Source organism: Brassica napus, chromosome C8, assembly GCF_020379485.1.
Source record: "Brassica napus cultivar Da-Ae chromosome C8, Da-Ae, whole genome shotgun sequence".
NCBI lineage: Eukaryota > Viridiplantae > Streptophyta > Magnoliopsida > Brassicales > Brassicaceae > Brassica > Brassica napus.
The window spans coordinates 37,359,993-37,382,323 of record NC_063451.1 but is presented as its reverse complement, the minus strand read 5'-3'; the positions used below and the strand labels follow the sequence as shown (position 1 = coordinate 37,382,323).

The following is a 22,331-nucleotide window of genomic DNA, read 5'->3' as shown; positions in this document are numbered from 1 at the left end:
TACATGTTGATTTATAGCATGCATGCTACCTGCGAAAATAGTTAACTGAAACGGTTTAGATAATTAGCATGCCAAATTCCATAGGTAGTGTACTGCATAAGTATGTGATGTAACCGATTACGTATACTTAGATCGATGCATAATATTCTTAGAATGAAATATCTTCCTAGAGAATACTACTGCGAGAGCTTGTGCTGACAAAGTTCTTTAGTCCTCTTTGGTCGTGGTAAATGGAATGGACGATGAACACATGTCAAAAACACAAAGTTCTTTAGTCCTTTGGTCGTGTTAAATGGAATGGATGATGAACACGTCAAAAACTAAATTATTTTCATCTTCAGAAACGATACTCAAAAATGTTTCAACCCCACTGGAGATCCAATCATTGATATTGGGCGTGGTATATGGAACAAATAAAATATTAAAAACTAATTTTTTTTGGCAATTTCAAGTCTCAAATGTTTTTGAGACACAATTCTTCAATACATAATTAATTGGTTTCCGATTAATGTTTGAGCACAATTCATATTGGACGTGACCCAAATCTCATTGGAGAAAAACTGTCTTCAAAACATTTGACTATTGAGATGATTTCAAATGTTTCCTAGAGATGATTCTTCTCCAGTGGGATTGAGTGAGTATTGATTTAGGAATGAGATGAAATATTGGATAAAGGCTTAGACTTCCTCAAGGTGAAAGGTGAGATAAGGTAATATATGAAGACTGGAAAAACGTAGAAAGGCCAAAGGTGATAAGACGATATATATTAAAGGATAGACGTTAAGAGTAAAGGAATTTAGGTTTGATACTAGGCATGCTCTCAAAATTGAGAAAAGAACTTAGGCCAGATCAAGAGACTAACTACTTGTTCATTATCCGGTTCAATTTTCCAATTCTTGTTTTAATTCCACTTCGGTTGGTGATGTAGTTTGGACTTGTTTTGAAGCACTATGTAGTTTGGACTTGTTTTGAAGTACTATGGGCCAGGTTGGATTTGTACCTTCTGTTTTTACTTTTGTGCAATTTAGTTACATAAAACCGTTGAATATTTGTATCTCACTCCGTTTAGGCTTAGGAGGTTTGTGCAATTTAGTTACATAAAACCGTTGAATATTTGTATCTCACTCCGTTTAGGATTAGGAGGTGAGATTAGCTACCAAGAAACATTTTCAAGATCATCTCACCCAGCTACGGATTAGGTGGTGATTTTTTGTAAGGAACATTTTCAAGAACTTCAGTAATGACCATTCACCCCACTGTTTACCACAGGACAATAAGACTCCTAGTTTTCAGAACTCCAACTTCAACCATAAAAACTGAAATACAACTAAAGAGCAAAAGGAACTTCCTTTAGAAAAAGACGAGACCCATCTATGACGAAACTTGGGTAAGCACTGCAGAAGCCATCGAGTTAATCCCACACATATCATGTCCACGACACAGCTTGTAGTATCCATTGTCTCCCCACTTCTTTCCCCATGAGTTCTTGATGATCCAATACGGTTTATTACTAAGTCGCAAGATTGAAAATCCTTTCGACCCGTATCCAACAAGAAGTACCCCGTGGTTTAACCTTTTCTTGCTGCATATTAGCGGACACGACACTCCTCCTATGTATGTCTGCATGAACACCGCATTTATTCCCACTGTGTCCAACAGAAAACAATCATCAAGTGTTTGCTCGGTTCACACAAAAAGTACTGTTTTTAACAAACATGTTAAGCTAAATCACCTGATAAAGGACCGTGTTGTACTAAACGTGCTGTGATTTGGTCCTCGTCCAATGGTATATTCGTGAAGTTCACTATTTTTACTGCAACCTTTTTTGGATCAAACTTGCAATGGCCTCGTTTGCCCGTGTATGGATATGATTTTTCTTCTTCTAAGCCTCCTGCCTTCTCCAAATACTCGTATGCATTTGTCATGAGTCCTCCACCACATCCATTGTCGCATGCCTTCTTGTCCTTTGGATCGCACTATACTCATATATCCCAAAGAAGCTTTTAGTGTTTCCAAACACATTAGTACCAAGACATATATACATATAATAGCTATTCAAAAATAATTAACTGAAAGGATTAACACAGACCGCTTTATCACAATCCACAAGTTGTTGTTCGCTAAGACTGACAAGCTTTCCGGTGGAGACAAAATTGGCTCCTTCAACTGCTCCTGTTGTGCTAAAAGCCCAGCACGATCCACATGCGCCCTTCACATCCATAGTTAAATATGCTCATAAAATTGATATTAGGTATATAACACATGCATAGACTATCACAAATAAAGTTTTTATTCTGTATGAAATTATTAACTTGCTATGAAGGATCAAGTATGTATTCCTAAGCATATACTCATTCTGTTTCTCTATACCAGAGGCTTTTTTTATTATCATCATATCTAAATCTAACGGATGTTTTTGATACATCTACAAACTTGATATGACATTCAGAAATCAGAATCATAAATTTAGATAGTTCTTTATGACGAGAGCTAGTGACTAAACTATATACTTCTTTTAAAACAAATGATAAAAAGGAATCGGCTGCAATCAAATAAGTAGTTCTAGGCATATAGGCAAATCATATATATAAAATAATAGAACATACTTGATCCTTGACCTCAGTAACTGCACCTTTCTCCCTCCAGTCAAAATCTTTGGGTAATCCCTTAATCTCCAGCTTGGGTGCCTCTGCTCCTACTACACCACCATGGCCCCTGTCGACATCAACTACTCCATTATACATCCTTTTGAACTCGTCTTCAGTGAGGTCAGAGAACTGCGTGACTCCGTGGACGGCGGTGGGGTCCATCATCTGGTGCTCTGCTGCCTTGAGGACGTTTTTAGCAAATATACCGAGGCGGTGGATGTACTCCTCCCTCGTGGAGTAGCTTTTGCCGTAGTCCGACATGAAAACCCGGAATTTTCTCTCCGTGTGTGTCCCGAGGAGATTCGGAAGCCGATCTTCTGTGACTTGGCGGATGGTGAGGTCCTCTAAGGAAACCGCCACGTGACAGAAGATGGCCGTGCATGTTAGAACCAGTGCTAAGGTTTTAGCCAACATGATCTGTATATCGATGGGTCTTGTTATGAGAACGCCTTGAGTAGCCCCTTAAATAGAGCCAAGATGGCTTTGTGTGTATACAAAAGGAGAGGGATGACTATAAGAATTTGAGGTAGCGAAAGTGTAGGAGTTACATGCAAATAGGGGACACGTGGGGTGTTTGCATGTTGAGTTACACAATGAATTTGCATGACACGTTGCTCTCTTTTGTTTCTTGACCATCTTTGAGATTTTGGTACCGTGCTTCTATCTTTTACGGTAGACTCAATTTGTCCTGGTGTATCTTTTACTACTCACTCCGTCTTTTAATATAAGTCGTTTTAAAATTGTGCACATACATTAAAAAAACATTAATTTTTTATATTTTAACAAAAACATTATTAATTATTTACCTAACTCCAAATCAACCAATAATAAAATAGACGGTATATTATCATTGGTCATATAACATTAAGTGTTAATAAATTTTACATAGAAAATCGAAAACGTCATAAAATTTAGAACACAAAAATTTCTCTAAAACGACTTATATTAAAAAACGGAAAGAATATTGTTTATTAAATAGATATCAAAAATATTAAAAATTTATCCAAAAATATCTGAAGTATATAGTTGAAAGCCTCCTGATTCTTTAAAAAGAAAACCTGATTCTTAACTATCATACAAGATAACAAAGAACGATATTTGCTATAAAAACAATGATATTTATGATAATAATTTTGCATACTGATGGCTTCTTCAATTAGCATTTACTCCTTATGTTTTATCCATCTGTCTCATAATAAGTGTCATTGTAACATTTTTTTTTGCTACGCAAAAACTCACTTTATAATTCCAATGCAAATTATACTTACTTTCAGCTAAAAATTAATTATAAACTGCATTGATTTTATAAATAATTCTCCAATGCAAAATATACTTACTTTTAGCTGAAAATTAATTATAAACTGCATTGATTTTATAAATAATTCTATTTATCTCAAATACTATTGGTCAGAGATGTGTAATTAATAACAATTTACATATGTTTCAGCAATTTTTTTAATTTGTGTGAAAATTGTCATAGTGATACTTATTCAGAAACGGAGGAAGTACTAGTATTGTTTACCCAAATGAGAAGTGTGAATTTGTGTTATTCGCAGAATTCAATCAGATTTTAAACCTTTGAACTTATCAAAAACACTTTTATGTAGAATTTTGTAAATATCAGGGAACCATATACAGTAGAACATCTATAAATTAATACTCGGTAAATTAATAATCTCTATAAATTAATAAATTTCACTGGTTCCAACTTGGACCGGTTCAAAATTTGACACAAATCGATAAAATAATAAGATAATATATTTTAGAAAATTCTATGTAAATATATGGTCCCATTAAAATTATAAATTAATAATTTATATGTGCACATATTTTATATAAGTAAGAACCTATTATTATATTATTTATTTTATATTCGTAATGAAATTATCTTCATATTTTCTTAACACTTAATATATTTTTTGATGAGATTTAGTAATATTATATCTAAAACCACTTTTAACTTCTATGCAATATATATTATATACACCAAATAATATAATAAAATTAATATAAATGTCAAATTTTAAAAAATAACAATTAATGTTTATACGCTAAAATTAAATATTTTTCTTATCTTAAAATAAATATATCTTAAAATTAAAATTCTAAATAAGAAAGTTTTTGCAAGTTAATATCTTTACAAATTAATAAAATTTTAAAATTCTAACATTATTAATTTATAGAAGTTCTAGTGTATATAATTTATTATAGCACCTTAATAATTTTGTTGACTCCGAAGTTGAGGAGCTTGGGAACATGGAACATCGAAAACCGAAATGCGCAGCAAGTGTACTCTTTTCAGGATTATAGATCTGTGAAACTCAATTAAACCTCATAGTTTTTTTTTTGAACTGATTTTCCAATTAAACCTCATAGTTCAACTCATATAAGTGTTTGATCACACAAATTAATGAACTGTGTCACAGGAAATTATGTGTTTGACTAATTATATAATTGAAATCGTATTTATTAACCTATTAGTTCAAAAAATAAATTGGAAAATGATTCTAAAATTCCGCAAACAAATAGAGTTGCACAATTGAAAGAGTATTTTTTTCTGTTGACAAAAAAAGAGAGAAAGAGTATTTTCTTTATTTTAAAAATGGATTCTGTTCTCTCTGGTTTATATCTTAGGTAGTTTTAGAAAGAAAAAAAAATCTGCTTCAAAATGTAAGTAACTTTCATATTTCTAAATAATTTTTATATTTATTAAATATAGTGTGACCAATTAAATTAAATAGATTTATTTATGATTGTTTAATTTATATCTAATTATATATTAAATAATATATATTTTAACTAATAATTTTCTTAATCTTTGTCTTTTTAGGTAAAACTACCTACATATTATAAAACAGAGGAAGTATTATTTTGATGTTCGAGAAAATAATTTGAAATTTTGGCAATTATAAAATCACTGAAATCACAATTTATATTAAACTATTGTTGGCAAAAATAACATTTAGCAAATATGTAATAATTCTGAATTTTATTATGCCAAGTTAAATGTCTTTCGGATTTCATTTTACTTTTCTGTCTTTTAAATAGTTGTAAGTATTATTTTGATGTTTGAGAAAATAATTTGAAATTTTAACAATTATAAAATCACTGAAATCACAATTTATATTAACTATTGTTGGCAAAAATAATATTTAGCAAATATGTAATAATTCTGAATTTTATTATGCCAAGTTAAATGTCTTTCGGATTTCATTTTACTTTTCTGTCTTTTAAATAGCTGTTTCAATATATTTTCAGAGTTCTAGTGATAAAACAATCATATAACGTCACTAATAATTTACCAGAGTCACAAGATTATTAAATATAAAATCTTAAGATTATACAAGAGTCTGGCATGCTAATAGAAAAATGTTTTTTAAAAGAAAAAGGCAGATAAAACACATGATTTACCGAAATTATATCAATAAATTATTAATTTCTTATCCTATTGAACAATGGTTAAAAATACATATCCCCAAATTTGATCTCCTCCTTCAGTTCTTGGTGAAAAAAAAAAGAAAGAACAGAAACAATCTCATTTCATCTTCTTCTTTTCTCTTCCCTAGGGTTATGATCAAATCCATCTGACAAAAAGTATAAAAAAATATTACATTATTTAATCAAAGAATCCAAAGATGTTCAACAAAATCAAGAAACTAAGCCAGAAAAAATTCAACAAATCAGATCAACACAACCAAGACAACACCTCCACCAACACAAACGTCGTCCGCAGCAGCCGCACCACGCCCACCACCGCATCTCCTTTACCAAATGGCGAATCCCAAACACCAGCTCCATCACCTTCACAGACACCGAACCACCCAATGTTCACATCAACACCAACCCTAGAAGTCCTCCCATTACTAAAAGACGTGTCCTCATCAGATCGTCCCCTCCTCTTCATTAAAAAGGCTCACATGTGTTCTTGCCAATGCGATTTCTCCGACACGTTGATCATGCCACGTGAGAAAGAGATCAAAAGACAGACACTCCTCGAACTCGTCGATTTTCTCCACTCCTCCTCAGGTAAAGTCAACGAGACCATGCAGAGCGAGCTTATACGTATGGTCTCCGCCAACATTTTCAGATCTCTCCCACCTGCCCATTACGAGAACACAGGAGCTCCTCCTGAAGGGAACGATCCCGAAGAGGAGGAGCCTTATCTCGAGCCCTGGTGGCCTCATCTGCAGCTTGTTTACGAGCTTCTCTTGCGTTACGTAGTCTCTTCTGAGATAGAGCCCAAGACTGCTAAAAAATTCATCAACCACACGTTTGTATCAAGACTACTCGATCTGTTCGACTCTGAGGATCCTAGAGAGAGAGAATATCTGAAAACAGTTCTTCACAGGATCTACGGGAAGTTTATATTTCACCGACCGTTTATAAGATGCTCAGTTTACAACATCTTCTACAAGTTCTTGTATGAGACTGAGAGGTGTATTGGGATAGGAGAGTTGTTGGAGATTCTTGGGAGTGTGATCAATGGGTTTACAGTACCAATGAGAGAGGAGCATAGGTTGTATCTTGTGAAAGCCATTATGCCGTTACACAAGTCTAAAAGCATCTCTGTTTACCACCAGCAGTTGTCGTATTGTGTGGTGCAGTTTGTGGAGAAAGATTATAAATTGGCTGATACTGTGATACGTGGGTTGTTGAAGTACTGGCCGCTTACGAATTGTAATAAGGAGGTTCTGTTCTTGGGAGAGCTTGAAGAGGTTTTGGATGTTACAGAGCCTTCAGAGTTTCAGCACTGTGTTGTTCCTTTGTTTACACAGATTGGAAAATGTCTTAATAGCGCACACTTCCAGGTTCGTATGTTTTGTCTTTTGATAGTGATATGTTATCCGGGGGGCAGATCTGGTAACGACCAAATGAAACATTGACTTTGTCCCTTAAATTTTTTAGAAGTTTCTACATAAGCATAGACTCTCAAATTATATATTTTTAAAAAAATTAGTAAAGTTTTTTAAAAAATGTTTATAGCTCACAAAATCTTAGATCCGGTGGCCTTGTATGGTTTTATGGAGTGTGGTTGTTGATAGAGAGATGTGAGGTTTGCAGGTGGCAGAGAGGGCTCTTTTCTTGTGGAACAATGAACATATCGTAGGTTTGATTGCTGAGAACAAGGATGTGATTTTTCCTATAATATTTGAAGCATTGGAGAAGAACATGAAAGGACATTGGAACCAGGCGGTGCATGGTCTCTCTGAGAATGTTAGAAGAATGTTTATGGAGATGGACAATGACCTCTTTGAAGAGTGTGAGAAACAGTATCAGGAGAATGAAGCTAAGACTTGGGAGTTGTTGGAACAAAGAGAGATGACATGGAAGAGACTTGAGGAAGCTGCTTCCCTAGTTGCAAACTAAAAGCATATTTTGATGATGGCTTTTTAGCATTATCTTCTTTCTTTTACAAAAGTAATGTTTTCTAGAAATTCTAATAATTTATTTGTTTTGTTCTTTTTCATTTCTTTGGATCTCTTGTAAGTGGCGACCGGGAATATGAATTCAGATGTCTCCAACCAGATCATGTCACAGACGTTAAGTTTAGTGCTGTTAATTGCAGCTTCCACATAACTTGGTAGCAATTAAGTGTGTACAAGCATAGACTATATTATGGTCTATTTTTTTATAAACGTGGAGTAGTGTATAGTACCAACGACTAGTTCGGATCCGAGTTTTTAACAAAACCTCAAGTATGGTTATATCTTCATTGCTTGGCTTTGTTTGACAAGCATTGAACTTGCCCCGTCCACCCTCAAGAAGCTCGCCACTCAATCCCTTATCTACAACTTTTAGAGGCAGCAAAACTCAGCCGTGCATCTTTCAGGATTCACTCCTTCTCACACGACCTTCAACAGCACAGACAGGGACATCCGCAACTCAATCGGTGCGCGAAGACATAGGAGGAATTTCACCCCTCTTATGCAACTTTGGATTAGATAAACTTGTTACTCTAATCTAACTCTTTGTGCATACCTTTGTTTTTTTTTATTTTTGCCAAGGTATCACCTACTAAGCTTTTGTAATCCTAAATCTTTCATTCTATGAATATTCACAGTTTAGCAAAAAAAAAAAAAAAAATTGAACTTGTGATGCTTAGAGTTCTTTTTAAACTTTTTAGCGGCTCTAAGCATAGGTTTGGCTCTTGAGCAAACTGGATTACAGACTTAAATTTGTAATCAAACCGTCATTATTTACTTAATGACATTTACAATTTAGCAACAAAAAAAAGTTATATCTTCGTCTAGCCAACCAACTTTGTTTATAATGTCTCATATCAACCTTTATCACTAAACTACCACCGTTTAGTTTAGTCGATATTGCATTAAGTTTTTAAGAGATTTAAGCCATATTCACAATTTTAATTGACAAGAACCTAACAATGCTTTACAGCTTATTACAAAACACCTTTTAATTGTGGAAAATAATGAAAAGCGTATAAGATAGAGTTACAGAAAGATGAAGATGCTACAACTTGATGAAACCACTGCCTTTGATTTGATGAGACAAAGTTCGTCTTTGACGTTGCCATCATATATCAATTTAGTTTCGGTTTTGTAATGATGTGAACCAAAAAAAAAAAAATGGAGAGGAACTGTACACCAACCAACCAAGCCAACAACCAATCAATTGAAGGGTCCAAATCCTATTAGTTATCCTTGCGGACTACAACAATAATAGACTTGATATTGACATTACACAAATCATTATCAAACAAAACAATAATGTTAAACGTGGTCGAGGCGGTGCATTGCTTCCGAAGATCATCCCGAAGAAATTGCTGTCATCGCTGCTGCTGGTGCTACTTCCTCTCGTAGTACCGCCAATAGCACTAGTTCCTCCATCGCTGCCGCTGCTTCCACCTCCGCCGCCACCACTACCACCACCACCACCACCACCTCCATAACCAGAATAAGAATCGCCAGTCTGACCTTGATCATCCCTGCTTCCCCCCGGAAATAATTTCATTAGAAGTTATGCGTAATAAAATCGACCGTATAATGCTAAATCCAAAACATACTGAACCAAAGTCAAATGGATACATGAATGCGATTAAAAAAGGAATCATATTTTCCTACGTAGGGGTCCCATCTCTCCTAACTACATTTTCTCAATCATAATTGCATCATTAACTCCTAAAACAATTATTGGCTTTTTCGTATTATAAACTGACTAGGAGTAGGAGACAAGTAGTTAACATGTGATGTATCAAAAATGTAGTAGATGGATCATATAATATCTTAATTAAAATCTAAATATGACAGACATTTCGACCGCCCATATTCCTAAATGGACAAACAAAAACTTGAAAGCGTCTAGTCTAAAATAATTAAATTATAAAAAATGGCAAGTGGGGTTCAATCCAGACAATAGTCAAGTTGGTCGGTTCTCTACGCAGACGATCACGTGCATCTACTTGAATTCTGGAATACTGCCAAATTCTAACGCCTGAATTATATTCTCAATGAACTACTTTTTAGTTTTTACCAAAACCTATGAGTTGGTTAAATTGTTAACATAATTTACCCATAATTCAACTGATATATTCAGTCTCACTATTTGAGGAATAATCGAACATTAAAATATAACTAGTTTAGAATCTCAGAAGAGAAAGGACCCGTTCTTTTAAAGCCTAGTCTTAGTAGACTAACTTCTTTTCCAAAACATCACATTAACTTTGACGTACAGAACTATATTGAACCAGGATTATTAATCATATACGTTACTAGACTCCAAAAGAAGTAACTAACTAAACACACAAACACCAACAACAAAAATAGTAAAAAATACGGTTCTTGGCTCATTGACTTGACAACGTTAGCAACTCATGCGTTAATCACGCTTCATAGCTAATCTAATTATATACTAACATTAAATCATGCATCAACTTAAAAAATGTTATGTACATAAAATGTAAAGGAGAAAAAGTGAAAAAGGGTACCTGGGACCACCAAAAACGCCAGCATTTCGAGTGAGCTGGTCTACAAGAGCCGAAGCTTTAGGCTCCACACTCGAAGCTTTAGAGTACAATGCGCTCACTCCCCCACCAGACGCCACAAAGAAAGCTCCGTTCTCCATCAGATCTCCTTCAGTTCTCCAATTCCAATTCGACCACTCTCCATCGTCCTTCGAATCCACTCGCTTCGTCACCTGCTCCAACCAAAAAGTTCTCACAATCAGCAATCTATACAATTCACGCGCCACCGTAGAGCGTGGTGCTAAAAAGAGTAATGAATAAGAAGAAAAAGTGTGTGGACAGTGAGAAGCAGCATCAAGAAGCAGCCCACATGGCTGTCATGCACTATACATACCCATCACTGTCCTACACTCCTCCTGGACCCAAATCTTATAAAAAAAATAAGATTCTTTTACTATGTGTATACTTTTCATTACATACAAACTTATATTTCCAGATATTTTTCCCTCCTAACAAAAGATTAACAACTGTCTATGTGAAAGATGAGCTGGATTCACAAGGGGACTATCCACACTCAACATCGACGAATGAGAGCTCCTCATTGGTCAATTACTCAAAAAAGTTAACTCGTCACTCAAAAAGCCGAAATCTTTCCATAATACTCCTACTAACTAAAACCCTAAAATGTTCTGAAACAATTTAAGCAAAAATCTACTTAAAAATAACAAAAAAAAGGAATGATTTGTCAATATGGGTAATTAAAAAAACATCAAAATCAAAATTTACAAACTTTACCTCTTTGGCGCTAGGATCAGAAGGAGCAATGTAACGATTCCCCTGACTGTTAATCGTAGGATTACCACTTCCACCAATCGCATACATCTTCCACGACGTGAAATCATTATTCACCACGTGTATATACCCTCTCCGACACCTCGGCATCCTCTGAACAAGCCCCTGTCCGAAATGGTTAAACGCAATCGTCACCTGCATCCCCGTGTCCGGGCCATAACTATCGTCATGACCCAACAGCATCACCTCATCATGATGCGCGAAGTAGTTATTCGATATCGTAATCGCCGTGGACCCCATCACCGCGTCGATAAGCCCGTCGGTGCAATGGCTCATGGAGCAGTGGTCGATCCAGATCTTCTGAGCTCCGAAGATGGAGATCCCGTCGCCGTCCGATCTGCCCCGCCTCCCGGATTTCGTCGGCGTCGCGGCGACCACGGCGCCTCCCGAGGGTTTGCAGTCGTAGATGTGGACGTTGTGGATGATGACGTGTTGCACGTACTGGATGGTCAGGCAGCCGTTGCCGGTGATGTGGACGGCGGAGCCCCGGCCGTCGATGGTTTTGTAGCTGTTGATGATGAGTTCGTGTTTGAGGCGGATGAGCATGTTGGAGGAGAAGACGATCCAGAGGGGCTCTTCTTGGATGACGGCGTAGCGGAGAGTTCCTGGGGATGGGTTTGATGGGTTGTTGTCGGAGGAGTCTGTGACGACGTAGATCTTGCCGTTTTTGCCGCCGAGTGTGCCGCGGCCGAAGCCGATGGAGCAGTCGGCGAGGCGTTGGCGGTTGGAGGACCAGTCCGAGGAGGTGCAGCGCCAGCAGTCGTCGATTGGGTTGCCGGTGCGGCAACTGGAGGAGGAGGAGGAGAGTTGTCTCCGTGAGAGGGATGCATTGATTGAACTGTGAGAGTGGAGGTTAGAAGAAAGTATGAGACTTTGGAGAAATGTGGAGGCAGAGAGAGTGGAGAAGTTGTTTTACCTTACGACGTGGAGAGCGACGGAGTCAGGGGAAGGATGCTGGTGGGGGAGAGTGAGATTAGTGGCTTGGAGGAGTGTGAAGAAGAAGATGCAGAGGAGGGAAATGGTGGTGGAGAAGTGAGGAAGCAGCATCGTTAATGGCTTTGTTTTGGCGGTGAGGTTGGAGTTTGTTTTTTTTGCTAGTTTGGTGGAAGGAAGGAGAGCATTGGTGTTGAAGTTGTAGGTAGTGAGTGAGTGTCAGAGGGAGAATGTTGGCTTAGAAATGTGTGGGAATGGGAGAAGAGAAGGTTTTGGGATCCACATGGGAGAGAAGCTTTGAAGAAGAAAGAAGAAGAAGACGCTGTGTTCTCTCTCTCTCTCTCTCTCTCTGCTCTGCTTCTACCCTTTAGCTGGAAACAAGGCTAATTGGTTTTGCTTCTTAAGCTTTTGGATTTGCTGTTCTCAATTGTTTTGGCATTGAGATATTAATTAGACTTTGTCTGATTTATTGGTAAGCAAGGTTATTTTATTATTGGGCTCGAAGTCAAAATTGATTAATTGTTATTTGGGCCTAGAATCACAGTTGATGAACTCAGAGTATTTCATTTCACCATCAAATCGTCGAGAGCGGGTTGATTCATTAATTCATCTTTTTTATAAACGGTGGTAAACTGTGTAAAATGTAAATCGTAATGCTGTAAAACGAAAAATGAGACAGAACCATCGGCCCATAATCAGGCCCACGAAAGATTTAGATCATTTGATGTGATTCACTAACCTAAGGGCGTTCGGTCAGATTCGGACCCATTTCTTTCGCTTCCGGAAGATACTTATAAATTTTCGGTTCGAATTCAGATCAGAATTGGTTCAGATCTATAATTAAAATACCTGTAAAATATCCACAATTTTCGGATTCAAATCGGGTTCGGGTATTTATAATCTAAAAAAAACATGAAATATCCAAACTCTATCAAATTTACTCGATATTTGTCATTATATATTCAAAATTTTACAAAAACAACTTAAATTAAACTATTAATAATTAAAAAATCATTTTGAACCATAAATTTTACATTTTAAAGCTTTATATTATTTAAAATGTTAATAAATAATAACAAATATTGTTAACAAAATATTTCAACTAAATCATAAATTAATATATATATAATACAAACAAAAAATCATAGTTTTGGATATACATGTTTTTAAATCGGTTACAAATCGATCGGGTCGATTTTTTTTAGGTCGGAGTCTATTCGGATCGGTTTCTTTCGGTTTCGGTTTTTTGAGGTAAAAAAATTTTGGATTCAAAAAGTATTTGTAAAATTTTGGTTTAGTTTCAGATCGGTACTTTTGGGTCGGTTCGTTCGAATTTTTGGGTCCAGATTAAAATGGCCAGGCATACACTAACGTATGACTTGATTGGTGTAGACTGTGGCGTGGACGAAGCTTTGTATTCATCCGATGCGCAATAACTTTTGAAAATTTAATCCTTTCATCTTCTTTCTGGTAGATTTACTACTACTCCCTCCGGATACGAATGTAAGATGTTCTATATTTTTATCTTGTATACAAATGTATGATGTTTTGAGATATAATTAATGTATTTATTTTTAAAATTTAAATATAAATTAAAAAGTAAAATTATGAGTGGTGAAACTTTATTGATATAATCAAAAAGTAACAACTAAAATATTGTATTTATTGTTTCTTAATATGTGTGTAAAACCTTAAACATCTTATATTTAAATCCAGAGCTCCGGATACGAATGTAAGATGTTCTATATTTTTATCTTGTATACAAATGTATGATGTTTTGAGATATAATTAATGTATTTATTTTTAAAATTTAAATATAAATTAAAAAGTAAAATTATGAGTGGTGAAACTTTATTGATATAATCAAAAAGTAACAACTAAAATATTGTATTTATTGTTTCTTAATATGTGTGTAAAACCTTAAACATCTTATATTTAAATCCAGAGGGAGTAGTAATTATTTATGTTGATTCCTTCTCAGGCAACCCCGTCAACACAGTACTGAAACAAATACTTTCGCAGTCCTCAGGTCAACATCCGGTTTGTCTTCTGAGTTCTGATTCTATTTTCCTCGGAGAACACTCATCATCTAACTATCCAGGCTTTCTAAGGTTTAGTCACATTCCTCTTTTGTCTCTTTGGTTTCGCTTGTTAGTTACTGAATAGTTTGGTTAGTGATGCTTTTCTTTTGTTCTTTTTTTTTGTCTAGGTTCCGTTGATTGAAAGTTGACAATGGACAGAATCAGTGGGTTGTCTGATGAACTGCTTGTTAAAATATTATTGTTTGTTCCGACAAAAGTTGCTGTATCCACAAGCATCTTGTCAAAAAGGTGGGAATATCTTTGGATGGGGTTACCTAAACTTGATTACGGTCGTATAGATTGTTCAGAGTCTGAATGCGAGAGGCTACGGTGTTTTCTTGTCAGAAACCTGCCATTACATAGAGCTCAGGTTATAGAAAGCTTCCGCCTTAGAGTAGGGTGTTCATGTTTTAAACCTGAGAATATCCAAATGTTGGTTTTAACCGCAGTTTCTCACTGCCTACGTGAGCTGAAGATAGTATATGAGTCTGATTCGGCTGAGCTAGATATATTGCCGAGTAACTTGTTTACCTGCAAATCTCTCGTGTTCTTGAAACTGGCTGGTGATATCATCTTGGACGTTCCTCGGATGGTTTCTCTTCCCTCTTTGAAAACTCTGAAACTTCAAAAGATAGTGTGCTGCAATGGCGAAACTCTTCAACGGCTTCTATCAAATTGCCCTATTCTTGAAGATCTAATGGTGGATTTACATGATTATGACTATACGGGAAAGTTGTCTATTGTTGTTCCATCGTTGCAGAGTTTGTCACTCTTTATACCCTATCGTCGTGAGATAGATGGGTTTGTGATAGAAACTCCTTCTTTAAAGTATTTCAAACTTAGAGATGATAGTTGGCATGATCACTACTCTTTAATTGGGAATATGCCTTTCCTGACCGAGGCATATGTAGATGTTGACCCCCCTCATATCAGTAGTGTTATTAGATCAATCACATCCGTCAAGCGTCTTGCAATATGTTCACAGGTAAATTGTTTTTCCATTTTATCAACTCATTTTATGCAATCATTTTGTCAGTAATTTTAATACTGTGTGCAGGATATGCTTGATGAAGGTTTTGTCTTCAACCAGCTTGAACATCTGGAGGTATGTCTATGCACACTGCTTTTCTCGAATCAACTTGTCCGGCTGCTCAACGCTTCTTCTAAGCTAAAGAGACTAGACATGTCCTTAACGGATGTAAGTTTGTTTGTTAACTCTCTTTTTTTACTGTCTGATGCACAACTAGTCTCACTCTAATTTTTGTGTTTGATATATCAGGGTCATGTGCCTCGAGGTATGGACGACTGGAACCGACCGAGTACTGTTCCTGAATGTTTGTTGTCAAGTCTACAAAGTCTCAACTGGTTGGAGTACACAGGAGAACCACAAGAGAGAGATATTGTGGTTTACATTCTGAAACATGCTCTTCACTTAAAGACCGCAACAATCACGTTAACTGAATCGGATTTTACAAAACTTGATATGATAAAGGAGTTGGCGCGTTCTTCTAGAGCTTCAACAACATGCGAACTCATGTTTGATTGAGTATTTGATCTTTAAAATTGGTCTTCTTCCTTCTACTCCTTGTCTTCAACTCTGAAAACTTGTTTTCCAAACTCTGTTTTATATGTTATCCAGTGAAAAAAAAAACGAATTATGTTGTTGTTTGGAGCTGAGTTATATGATAGTATTTAATAGTTCACGAGTAAATAAGGTGTACAGTTTATGGTGAGTAAAACCATTCACCTGACTCAATGCATGACTGACTGGTGTATGTATCAATGGTATAGACTTTGTAGTATATTTTTGCTAACATGTAAAGTATAATATTACTAGATACTGACACAAGAAAACTTGAGTCACAATCGGCTAAATAGCGATTCTGATCCACTGAACCCGCGAAAAGGATAAAAGCCTTAAAGTACCAAGGTTGGATTAAAGCTTGTCAACAAAAGACAAAATTTAGAGCTAATAAATAGAATTAAGTGACCACAATATATAAACTTTAGGAAACAAAGAGCTTCTAAATATGCCGGACATACTTACAAAATGTAGAAATTAGCAAATCGGACACGGTTTGACTAAGATGCACCCGATGGTGATTCCAAGAAGCTTCAACGGAGGCTAGCAAACCTGTCTCAGAACACTACAAGAAGAATACTCCGACCAAAGTAATCTAAAATCCAAGACGCGAAAGAACTTAAATACAAAAAGAGATGTCGATGCTGGTGGTGAACAACTAGAAAAGCTCGGGTAAAGCGCAAGCGGTAAAAAATGCACCCAGCCATGCGACACAGAGGAGATCTCAGAGGATAAAGCTAAATTAGAGCATAGAAGCTACAGTTCGGAGCTTCGAACTGGAAAGATGAATAGCAGGAGGAGTATAACAACTCCTCGGAATCAGGTGACACACACGGTGAGAGGGCTCCACCGACAAACGTTGAAGCAGCCCAGCAGGACAATCCTCAAGAACCCGAGGTAACCGACAACAAAATGCGAGCAAGAAAAACACTATACAGCCACCATAGGAAATACCATGGCTGTTGTCGCTTGAACTAAAGAAAGAGGTTTTCAGTGGCTTGCCTTATTGCCACCTTTCACTCAAAACTTGAGAGGAAAAGCTCTATGAGAACTTTGACTTTATTAAATATTGATTTTATTAATCTGTTATCTAAACTATTATCTAAACTATTAAAAAAAAAATACAAATTTGAATTGACTCTGACTTTTCCTATACAATTACAATCTAATCTCACTGAATTCATTAATGGTAATTTTATCTTTTACCATATAGTTGACCTAATCATTAAACTAAACATGCTGCTTGGTTTTTCTCATCTAAAGATTGTCGTCTCTTTGATTTGAAGGAAGTTAAATGTTTCTACTCAAAAATTTCTATCAAAACAGTTATAATATTTTGAATAAAATTAGGAAATATCTTGATCACAAGTCTAGATCATCAAAAAAATGACTGAAATAAATATGTGTAGCAAGGTGGATTCACAGTCTGGCCTCAGTCTAATTTTTTGTGTTTGATATCAGCATCACAGGCCTCGAGTTATGGATGAATGGAATCAACCAAATACTGTTCCTGAATGTTTGTTTTCGAGTCTACAACGTCTCAGCTGGTCGGAGTACACAGGAGAACCACAAGAGAGAGATACTGTGGTTTACATTTTGAAACATGCTCTTCACTTAAAGACTGCAACAATCAAGTCATCTGAATTGGAAGTTCCAAAATTTGAGATGTTAAAGGAGTTGTCACTTTCTTCTAGAGCTTCAGCAGCTTGCCAACTCATGTTCGAATGAGTATTTTGATCATTAATATCGGGCATGTTCTTTCTATTCCTTGTATTTGCTTGTACTCTCGTTTGTTTTTTTTTTATCCAAACTATCTTTTCTGTATGTTGTCCACTGAAAAAAAAAAACGAATTATCTTGTTTGGAGCCAAGTTATATTGATCATATTTAATAGTTTACGTGTAAATAAGGTGTATAGTTATAGATCGGTTAAGCCTTTGTAAATGATGAGCTGACGTTGTAGAAATAGGATTCATGATGGTCTTGTTTTTCTTTTCTTGTATTTGCTTGTACTCTCGTATGATTTGTCTTCGACTCTGAAAACCTGTTATCCAAACTATGTTTTCTTACCGAATTATGTTGTTGTTTGGAGTAAAGTTATATGATCAGATTTAATAGTTTACGGGTAATTAAGGTGTATAGTTATCGACCGTTTATGCCCATGTAGCGAGGGCTTGTGACCCATGTGGGGACAATAAGATGGTGGAACACTGGCCCGGCCCACCGGTCGGTTCTGTTGTGGCAAGTTCTGGGCTGCCCAGTCCAAGCCGAGAGTGATCCGTGTGTGTTGAGCGAAGGCTTGGCTCAGGCGGTTCTTAAAGAGGAGGACAATGCGTGAAGTTGGTTTCACAGAGCAGCGATCACCTCCCTCTCTCGGCAGTGGACGGATAACGGCTCAAGGCCAATCAGATCCAGCATGGCCCGGTGGCTCGTACCCAGCTGAACCACCATCTAAAAAAAAAAAAAAATTTGACCAAAAAAAAGAAAAAAAAAATTTGACCAAAAAAAAGAAAAAAAAAATTTATCGACTGTATATGCCTTGTAAATAATGCGATGATGTAAACCTTGGAGTTATCTAGTTTAAATAATTAATTAGATTTTAAATTGCATGTCCGTGAAGATATTTTTTTTTTTATAATTATATTTAATATTACAAATGGTTAAATATATAATTTTTATTTTAGTATTATATATTGTGTAATTCTATAATATTATTTTTATATTACTTATTCGACATTATTAATAAATAGTGATTTTTTAATACATTTTACTTTGTTATTAATTTTTATTATTTATTAATATATTTTTGAGTTAGATACAATAAAATAACAATATGAAATAATAAAATAGATAATTTCCTTCGAAATATGTTTTTTTTAATTTATATATTTTGCTATAATATATTTTTAAAATTTATTTATTTATATTATATGAACTGGACAACTTTCCGGATCATATCAGATGACTGAAGAACCACAAATTAATAAATTAATTAGTTTTATATAATAATATACTAACTATTTAAAAATAATGTATGATAGATAATTTATGTTTTAAAGAAATATTTAGAAAATACTTAACTTTAGTTTCTTTATTTTATTTTCATTTACAAAATATCAAAAAATAATTAGACTATTTAATAATTTTTGTAACAAATTAGGAGTTATGATATCTAATAAAAATATCAAGATTTAAAATTTATAGGTACTTAAATGTTTAATGTGAATAGTAAAATTATATTTTAAAACTAAAATAAATGAAAAGTAAAACATCACATTGTTATACACTGTCAATAGGGTCATTTTGTCCAATATTCATAGCAGCTCCATTTATTAAGAATATAATCATGTCTGTGTCAATTTTGTATGAAAACAGACCATGTTCTCCTTTTCAGCGCGTGAGTATTTGTTAATATAATGGTTGATCTTGTAGTATACTATATTTATTAAATATATAGTACAGAACAATCTGTATAAATTATATATATATATATCTTCTATAATATAACTTATTGTTTTCAATACTGAAAATGTTAATCATATAAGTGGAAACTACGTTTAAGATTATTGTTTATTCATTTTTGTCAAAAAAATTAAAAGTGTACGAAAAAAATTCAGAACCATACCGTATATATCAATCTGACTATAGACAAAATGTTGAAGTTTTATATAATATTATTAAGGAATTAGTGCTGTTTGATAACATAATTTGTCATATTCTTCGTCCCATTATGATTCCGATTAGTAAACATCGTTTAATCGCAGGATCATGGAATAAATAATTAAGATGCATAAAATTTATTAAATTGCGAACAATTTTAATATTTCTGGAATGAAAATTTTGGAGTAATTTTTTATACAATTAGATTATTTTTTTGGAATGACAGAAATACATATTAGATTGATTAAAATATTGTATATAATATTTAAGTAATTTATTATATAGAAAAAAAATCAAAAATTAAATTAATTACTGCAAATGTTAAAATAACTAAAATTATTAAAAAAGCTTTACTTCTTGTTATAAATATTTAGTTTAATGTCCAATACGTTCTAATAATATAAAACAAATTATAGTATATTTTATTTATGATATAACTGTTTATCATTAAAGAATAATTGCTAGGTTTTATCGTATAATTAAATAACATGAAAATTTTGATTTGTAAATAATCTACTAAAATTCACGTTTCCATTTAATGAAAATGTTTTACCAATGTTTTATGTAATTTTGTCAGTAAAAAGGCGTACGGTTTTTTTTCATTCCCCAGTTTTGGTCGATCGACAAAATACTTGGTCTGGTTAAGTTCTTTGGGTTAAGTTACTTCAGTTACCAGCTGGTTCAATTATCTTTGTTGACACAAAGGCGAATGCCATTTGGTAAAGTTGAATCAGAAAACAATTCATCTTTCTCTCTCTCTCTCTCTCACGGGATCTCACTCCATCCTCCATCATCACTTGGATTTCAGTTGCCGAAGGTGACACTCTCTCTCTTCTCTATTATCTCACATTCTGGTCTGTTATTGCGTCTAACCTTCAAGCTCTCCTGGAGTTCTAGGTCGGGGGGTTTATCTATCGTTCTTTTCAAGTTGTTACCTAACTATCCAGATTCTCTTTTGTCTCCTTTGGTTTTGCTTGTTACTAATTAGTTTTGGTTATTTTGTGTCGACAGTAACAACGGTGGTACATTGGGTCTGTTTCCTTCTCAGATATGGACATAATCAGTGGGTTGCCTGATGAACTGCTTATTAAGATATTAATGTTGGTTCCGACAAAAGTTGCTGTGTCCACAACCATCTTGTCGAAACGTTGGGAGCGTCTTTGGATGTGGCTGACTAAACTTGATTACGGTCCTCGTAACTGTTCAGAGTCTGAATGCGAGAAGCTAAGGTGTTTTCTCGACAGAAATTTGCCTTTACATAGAGCTCCGGTGTTAGAAAGCTTCCGTCTTGACTTATGCTGTTCACGTTTTAAACCCCCCGAGACTATCAACATGTGGATTGGAATAGCTGTTTCCCACTGCCTACGTGAGCTGGAGATGATGCTATATGAGTCTGATCCGGCTAAGCCATTCGTATTGCCGAGCAACTTGTATGCCTGCAAATCTCTCGTGGTCTTGAAACTGGGTGGAGATATCCTCTTGGATGTTCCTACAATGGCGTCTCTTCCTTCTCTCAAAACTATGGAACTTCAAAGTGTGAGATACTTCAGTGACAAAACTCTCCCACTGCTTCTATCAAAATGCCCACTTCTTGAAGATCTTGTGGTGGATTTACGTGAGGATGATACCCCGAGATATCTGGGAGTTGTTGTTCCGTCTTTGCAGAGTTTGTCACTCTATATACCCTATAATAATCATATTATAGATGGGTTTGTGCTAGTAACTCCTGCTTTGAAGTATTTCAAACTTATGGACTATAACGAACACTACTGTCTGATCGAGAATATGCCTAACCTGATCGAGGCATATTTAGATGTTGATTGTCCTGATATCAAGGATCTTATTGGGTCAATCACATCTGTCAAGCGTCTTTCAATATGTTCAAAGGTAAATCATTTTCCATTTATCAACTTATTTTATGTAAATCATTTTGTTAGTAGTTTTTGGTACACTGTGTGCAGGATATGCTCGATGAAGGTTTTGTCTTCAACCAGCTTGAACATCTGGAGGTATGTTTATGCATGGAGCATTCCTCGAATCAACTTTTCCGGCTGCTCAAAGCTTCTTCTAACTTGAAGAGACTAGACATTTCCTTAATGCGTGTAAGTTTGTTTGTTGACTCTCTCTCTCTCTCTTTTTAGGATCTGATTCACAACCTTGTATCAGTCTAATTTTTTGTGTTTGTTATCAGGGTCACGTGTCTCAAGGTATGGACGACTGGAACCAACCAACTACTGTTCCTGAATGTCTGCTGTCGAGTATGCAAACTCTCAACTTGTCGGAGTACACAGGAGAACCACAAGAGAGAGAGATTGTGGTTTACATTTTGAAACACGCTGTTCACTTAAAGACTGCAACAATCAAGTCATCATCTGAATTGGGAGTTCCAAAATCTGAGATGTTAAAGGAGTTGGAACTTTCTTCTAGAGCTTCAGCTGCATGCCAACTCATGTTCGAGTGAGTACTTTATTTTTAAAATTGGTCTTTTTGTTTGTGCGTGGACTCGTATGGTTTGTCTTCAACTCTGAAAACTTGTTTTCCATAAGAAATGGCTCTCCGGTCTGCCAAAACACCGACTTTGATACCTTCGGCCGACGTGATCTCCTTTTCCATTGCTAGGCCCAATAAACGAAAAATACATGAGAGTTAGGCCCA

The 22,331-nt window shown here is 35.3% G+C and overlaps 4 protein-coding genes and 1 pseudogene across 4 annotated transcripts; 3 read left to right on the top strand and 2 right to left on the bottom strand.

Moving 5' to 3' along the window:
• Positions 1-1,228: 1,228 nt before the first annotated feature.
• On the bottom strand, positions 1,229-3,136 carry LOC106439875 (probable cysteine protease RD19D). Its single transcript, XM_013881412.3, has 4 exons — positions 2,607-3,136; positions 2,090-2,209; positions 1,733-1,976; positions 1,229-1,646 (listed from the first exon to the last, which is right to left on the bottom strand). The coding sequence occupies exons 1-4, from the start codon at positions 3,060-3,062 to the stop codon at positions 1,372-1,374; spliced, it is 1,095 nt and encodes a 364-aa protein (XP_013736866.1). The 5' UTR covers positions 3,063-3,136; the 3' UTR covers positions 1,229-1,371.
• A 2,391-nt stretch (positions 3,137-5,527) lies between these two features.
• LOC106444261 (serine/threonine protein phosphatase 2A 57 kDa regulatory subunit B' epsilon isoform) lies at positions 5,528-8,222 on the top strand. The gene is made up of 2 exons (XM_013885755.3): positions 5,528-7,456; positions 7,710-8,222. The coding sequence occupies exons 1-2, from the start codon at positions 6,284-6,286 to the stop codon at positions 8,013-8,015; spliced, it is 1,479 nt and encodes a 492-aa protein (XP_013741209.2). The 5' UTR covers positions 5,528-6,283; the 3' UTR covers positions 8,016-8,222.
• A 1,040-nt stretch (positions 8,223-9,262) lies between these two features.
• LOC106439876 (probable pectate lyase 13) lies at positions 9,263-12,479 on the bottom strand (the record flags this gene model as incomplete). The annotated part of the gene is given in 4 exon segments (NM_001316164.1): positions 9,263-9,594; positions 10,594-10,802; positions 11,365-12,259; positions 12,338-12,479. Coding segments are annotated over 4 exon segments (1,512 nt in total). The 3' UTR covers positions 9,263-9,317.
• Positions 12,480-14,237: 1,758 nt separating this feature from the next.
• On the top strand, positions 14,238-18,484 carry LOC106439877 (annotated as a pseudogene).
• Positions 18,485-20,265: 1,781 nt separating this feature from the next.
• LOC111213714 (FBD-associated F-box protein At4g10400-like) lies at positions 20,266-22,262 on the top strand. The gene is made up of 4 exons (XM_048764646.1): positions 20,266-20,493; positions 20,688-21,563; positions 21,638-21,778; positions 21,868-22,262. Exons 2-4 carry the CDS (start codon positions 20,727-20,729, stop codon positions 22,135-22,137), a joined length of 1,248 nt encoding a protein of 415 aa, XP_048620603.1. The 5' UTR covers positions 20,266-20,493; positions 20,688-20,726; the 3' UTR covers positions 22,138-22,262.
• The last annotated feature ends 69 nt before the right edge of the window (positions 22,263-22,331 follow it).